Source organism: Panthera pardus, unplaced genomic scaffold, assembly GCF_024362965.1.
Source record: "Panthera pardus isolate Hobbes unplaced genomic scaffold, ASM2436296v1 HiC_scaffold_4, whole genome shotgun sequence".
In the NCBI taxonomy this organism is placed as follows: domain Eukaryota; kingdom Metazoa; phylum Chordata; class Mammalia; order Carnivora; family Felidae; genus Panthera; species Panthera pardus.
In genome coordinates, this window is record NW_026526969.1 from 11409143 (window position 1) to 11415602 (window position 6460).

The 6460-nt window shown below is 44.7% G+C and overlaps 1 protein-coding gene across 1 annotated transcript in view; it reads right to left on the reverse strand.

The window, feature by feature from the left end:
* Positions 1-3096, reverse strand: part of CYTH3 (cytohesin 3) — a 119963-nt gene extending 116867 nt beyond the window's left edge. The window contains exon 1 of the mRNA XM_053894130.1: positions 3056-3096. Coding sequence (XP_053750105.1) covers positions 3056-3091 — 36 coding nt within the window. The 5' untranslated portion in view covers positions 3092-3096. The remainder of the gene's footprint in view (positions 1-3055) is intronic.
* Positions 3097-6460: the final 3364 nt, after the last annotated feature.

Genomic DNA, 6460 nt, shown 5'->3' on the forward strand with positions numbered 1-6460 from the left:
GAAATCGGACAGCTCATCCCTGCTAATGGAAAGGCCTGTATCCGCTTCCTGGATTTTGTGAGTGGGGTAAAACCCCAGGAGAGAAAGCTCCCACACAACATCGCCAACTGAACCCCATCCATTTGTTTTCTGAGTGTAACGTCAGGTTAATTATTTATGACGGGGCTCCAAACAAAGTGTTAGTAAGAGACCGGCTTCCTCTTCTAATTGCTAGGTTTCTGAGAAGGGAGCTTCAGCCTGGAGGGATTTTGTGATTGGAATAAAAGGAAATAGAAGAAAGTGAAGTGTGCATCGGCCTGGCCCAAAAGAACAGCCAGAGTACTGAGAATTAAAAGGAAAAGTGAATTATTAATAAGCAGAATATGGAAGGGGAAGGAAGACAGAGGAAAGATGATTTCCCCGAAAGTCCTTCCGATGCCCGGCCCTTCCTTGAATCTCCCACAAGGAGAAGCCAAGGGGAACTGCCAGCTGAGCCATCCGCCAGATGCTGACGGTTGCTTGTTGGTTCTGAAGACGAAACAGCATGAACTTGCCTACTGGTGGGCAATTCTAGGGCCAGGGAAGCGTTGTGGGGCAGAGGAGCCTTGGTGATGAAATCAAATCAAACTCTGGCTTTCCCGAAGATGGCGCGTTCTATTTACCTTCTGGCCACTCCTCTCCTATGAGCACATCTTCTGATGTTTTCATAGTTGGTTCTTACTTGGACAAGAAATACCCAGCCCTTGGGTCATTTGCACCCCACAAGATAAAGATGGAGGAAAAAATAAATAGGAAGGAAAAAAGGACCCAGCTTTCAAAGAGTCCTGTTTTGAGGCACGCCTGGGTGGCTCAGTCGGTTGAGCATCCAACTTTGGCTCAGGTCATGATCTCAGGGGGCTCCGGTCATGATCTCACGGGGCTCAGGTCATGATCTCACGGGGCTCAGGTCATGATCTCACGGTTTGTGAGTTCGAGCCTCACGTGGGACTTGCTGCTGTCCTCACAAAGCCTGCCGCGGATCCTCTGCCTCCCTCTCTCTGCCTCTCCCTCACGTGCGATCTGTCTCTCTCTCAAAACTAAACAAACATTTTGGGGCTCCTGGGTGGCAGAGTTGGTTAAGCCTCTGACTTCGGCTCAGGGCATCATCTCCCGGTTCGTGGGTTCAAGCCCCGCGACGTGCGCTGTGCCGACAGCTGGAGCCTGTGTCTCCCTCTCTCTCTGCCCCTCCCCTGCTCGTGCTCTGTCTCTCTCTGTCTCTCAAAAGTGAATCCACGTTAAAAAACTTTTTCAATTAGGGGCGCCTGGGTGGCTCAGTCGGTTAAACGTCCGACTTCGGCTCAGGTCACGATCTCACGGTCCGTGAGTTCGAGCCCCGCGTCGGGCTCTGGGCTGATGGCTCAGAGCCTGGAGCCTGCTTCCGATTCTGTGTCTCCCTCTCTCTGCCCCTCCCCCGTTCATGCTCTGTCTCTCTCTGTCTCAAAAATAAATAAAACGTTAAAAAAAAAAAATTTAAAAAAAAAAAAAGAAAAAAAAAGAAAAAAAAAACTTTTTCAATTAAAAAAAGTAAAACGAAATAAATAAACATTAAAAAAAGAGAGAGGTCTGTTTTGCTACTTACTGAAGATTTCATAGGGGAAAAATTACAATGCTATTCGCTAAAACGCAATTTAAATTTTACCCATTTTATTTACATATCACCCTTGTCCCCAGCCACCCACGACAACCACAGGCTGACTTATTCATCAATTTAAGTCCCAGGTACTCTTCCTTGGAAGCAAGAAGTGGCTTACTGGGACACAATGAGAAGCTCCTTGGTGAGGACTCATGTTGTAGCTCAGTCACTGAAAGATTTGCTCGTTTCCACCCCACCTGGCAGCTTGGAGCTTCTGTGAATGCTGGGGCATTGTACTTCCTCACTGGTACCCCAGGCACCTCAGCAAGAATTCGTCAGTAAGATGTGGAATTTAATAACAGACACATCTAATTATAGATGTTGCATTTGCCTGTCCCGCAGGATTAAAAACACAGTGTCTCCTAGAAAACCCAAGACAAAGAATAATGAAGGGGCTCAGACTGGCGAGCCAAGGAACGCCACCAGATGTTTAAGAGATGGACAGATGTCGGGGCACCTGGGTGGCTCAGTCAGTTAAGCAGCAGACTCTTGATTTCAGTTCAGGTCATGACCTCACGGTTTGTGGGATGGAGCCACATGTCAGGCTCTGCACTAACAGCACAGAGCATACTTGGGATTCTCTCTCTCTCTCTCTCTCTCTCTCTCTCTCTCTCTGCCCTTCCTCTGCTCATGTTCTCTCTCGAAATAAATAAATAAACTCAAACAAAATATTTTTTTTTAAAAAGCCTGTTTGAAATAAATACTTTGGCACATTCCAATCTAAAAGACAATAGACAGAAACAGGTGGAGAGGTGTTGAAGCAGGGAAGGGCTGTGTAGGGCAACTGAAACTCTCTCAGGGTGATTCATCAAAGGACCACCCAACTGGGTGGCTCAGTCAGTTGAGTGTCAGACTCTGGCTTGGGTCATGATGTCACGGTTCCTGAGGGTGGGCTCCGTGCCGACAGCTCAGAGCCCGGAGCCTGCTTCAGAGTCTGTGTCTCCCTTTCTCTCTCTGCCCCTCCCCTGTTTGTGCTCTTTCTCTCTCAAAAGTAAATAAATAAGCTTAAAAAAAAAAAAAAAAAGACCTGTCCAACAAGGCCCCTGGTGAGGCTACCACTGTGGTATACACAATCAGTTTGGAAAACATTGCTTTCGCTTTTCTTCTGCCAGGGACATACCTCCTGCATTTCCTTCCCTGGTCAACTCAACACCCCCAAAGCGCAGTTCTGACATCCCCTCCTCCAGGGAGCCTTCTCTGAACCTCCACCTCTAAAGAAATGGATTTTCAGGAAAAGGAGACAATTGTCCAACAGTGGGATTGTCCACCCCCTGGTGCTGTGAGCACCCATCATAGGCAGCATTCAAGCAGAGACCAGAGAAGATACGTCTGAACTATATTTCTCCCAAAGCCCCTTCCAGCTCTTGTGTGAATTTCCAAGTTAACAGAATTGAAGGTCCTTACCAGATCACAATGGCTGCTCTTCGGCCAACATTCCATTCTGTGAACTGTGGAGGGAAACAGTGCTAGAGGTTATCAAAACCAATCATGGACAAACCACCGTGACCAAAGATCAGACGGCCCCTGCCCCCCAACTTTAAGATATGGTCTCCGTGTAAAGATGTGGGGGAAATGGTACCCTCACGTCCTGCTGGTGGGAATGTAAAAGGATGCAACCATCATGGAAGACAGTTTGACGGTTCCCCAAAAAGCTAAACACAGAGGGGTGCCTGGGTGGCTCAGGCGGTTAGGCACCCAACTCTTGATTTTGGCTCAGGTCATGATCTCATGGGTTTGTGGGTTCAAACCCCACATCAGGCTCCTTGAACTGACAGTGCAGACCTGCTTGGGATTCTCTCTCTCTCTCTCTGCTCTTCCTGTGCACGTTCTCTCTCAAATAAATTTTTTTTTAAAAGGTAAATCGAATTACCATATGATCCAGCAGTTCTGTGCCTAGGTATATGGTGTGCTCAAAATAATTGAAAACAGGTATTGAAACAAATGCTTGTATACACATGTTCGTAACAGCGTTAGTCATAACTGCAAAAAGATGGAAACCGCCCAAACGCCTACCAATGGATTAATGAATACACAAACTGTGGTACGTATATAATATATATGTTAACATATTTAATATATAATGTTATTATATATTATATGTATTGATATATGATAATATATATAATGGAACATTTATCAGCCATACAGAGGAATAGAGTACTGATGTATGCCACAAGGATAAGCCTTGAAGATATGACACTGAGTGAAAGAAGCCAGACACAAAAGATCACATGTTGTAGGATTCCATTTGTATGAAATCCACACACATAGGCACAAATTGGTGGTTTACAGATGCCGAAGGGCCAGAGGGATAGGGAGTGACCACTAATGGGTACAGGGTTTCCTTCTGGGGGCATAAAACTGTTTGGGAACTAGACCTTTACATTTTGAGAAAGAAAAGAAAGAAAAGAAAAGAAAAGAAAAGAAAAGAAAAGAAAAGAAAAGAAAAGAAAAGAAAGAAAGAAAGAAAGAAAGAAAGAAAGAAAGAAAGAAAGAAAAAGAAAGAAGCAAGCAAGCAGAGGCACCTGGGTGGCTCAGTCGGTTAAGCGTCCGACTCTTGATTTAGGCTCAGGTCATCAACTCGAGATTCGTGAGTTCAAGGGCCATGTTGGACTCAGTGTTGATGGTGCAGAGCCTGCTTGGGATTCTCTCTCTCTCCATCTCTCTCTGCCCTCCCTTGTGCTTTCTCTCTCTCTCTCTCAAAAATAAATAAACTTAAAAAAAAATTTTTTGGGGGGGTGCCTGGGTGGCTCAGTCGGTTAAGCATCCGACTTTGGCTCAGGTCTGATCTCACTGTTCGTGAGTTCAAGCCCTGCATGGGGCTCTGTGCTAATAGCTCAGAGCCTGGAGCCTGCTTCAGATTCTGCATCTCCCTCTCTCTCTCTCTCTCTCTCTCTGACCCTCTCCCACTCACATTCTGTCTCTCTCTCAAAAATAAATAAATAGTAAAAAAATTTCAAAACAAATTTTTTAATCTTTAAAACAAAAATTTTTTTAAAAAGCCATAACAAATGTTGGCGAGGACGTGGAGAAGAGGAAACCCTCATGCACTGTTGGTGGGAACATAAATTGGTACAGCCGCTATGGAAAGCAGTACATAGTTTCCTCAAAATATTAAAAATAGAATCACCATATGATCCAACAATCCTGCTTCTGAGTAACTTATCCAAAGAAAACAAAAACACTAATTTTTTTATTTTATTTTAGAGAGAGTGAGAGAGGGAGGGAGGGAGGGAGGGGGGGAGAGAGAGAGAGAGAGAAAGAGAGAGAGAGAGAATTTCAAGCAGGCTCCACAGTCAGCACAGACCTTAGGATCATGACCTGAGCCAAAATCAAGAGTTGGATGCTCAATCCACTGAGTTGCCCAGGAACCCCACCAAAACACTAATTTGGAAAGATATCTGCACCCCCCTGTTCAATGAATAAATGGATAAAGAAAATAATATATATAAAACACATACACACACACAATGGAGTACTATTACTCAGCCATAAAAAAAGAATGAACTCTTTCCACTTGCCACAAAATGGATGGAGCTTGAGGACACTATGCTAAGTGAAATAAGTCAGACAAAGACAAATACAGTATGATCTCACATGTGGAATCCAAAAACAAAACAAAACAAAATGAGCTCACAGACACAGAGAGAGGACTGGTGGTTGGTAGAGGTGACATGGGGGAGTGGCAAAGGGAGGCAGGGGTCAAAAGGTACAGACTTTCAGCTAAGAATGAAGGAAGTCATAGGGATATAAAGTATGGCATGGAAACTATAGATAATATACTTACTGTATTGCATATTTAAAACTTACTAAGAGAGGGGTGCCTGGGTGGCTCAGTCAGCTAAGCGTCCGACTTCTGGTTTCAGCCCGGGTCACGATCTCATGGTTCATGAGATCGAACCCCACATCTGGCTGTGCTGACGGTGTGGAGTCTGCTTGGGATTCTCTCTCTCTCAAAATAAATACATAACTTTCAAAGTTACTAAGAGAGTGAGTCTTAGAAGTTCTTGCCACCAGAAAAAATAATTTTGTAACTACGTAGGGTGAGGGATATTAACCAGATTTGTGACAATCACTTCACAATGTATACTTGAAACTGCTATAATGTTATACATCAATTACACTTCCCAAAATAATGAAAAGCAGGAAAACAAATTCATAGAGACAGAAAGTAGAAGGGTGGTTGCCAGGGACCAGGGAGTGGTTATTCATTGGGGACAGGGTTTCAGTTTGGGAAGATGAGGAAGTTCTGGAGATGGATGGTGGTGATATTCACAACAATGTGAATATATTTAATGCCACTAAACTGTACACTTAAAAATGTTTAGGGGCGGGGCGCCTGGGTGGCTCAGTCGGTTGAGCATCCAACTTCAGCTCAGGTCACGGTCTTGCGATCTCGAGGTCCGTGAGTTCGAGCCCCGCGTCGGGCTCTGGGCTGATGGCTCAGAGCCTGGAGCCTGCTTCCGATTCTGTGTCTCCCTCTCTCTCTGCTCCTCCCCCATTCATGCTCTGTCTCTCTCTCTATCTCAAAAATAAATAAACGTTAAAAAAAAAAATTAAAAAAAAAATGTTTAGGGGCACCTGGGTGGCTCAGTCAGTTGAGTGTTCAACTGTGAGATCTCACAGTTCGTGAGTTCGAGCCCCGCATCGGGCTCTCTGTTGCCAGCACAGAGCCTGCTTTGGATCCTCTGTTCCCCTCTCTCTCTGCCCCTTCCCTGCTGGTTCTCTCTCTCCTATCTCAAAATGAATAAATAAACTTAAAAAAAAAAAAAAAACATATGATACAATCCTAACCATGTAAGAAGAAAA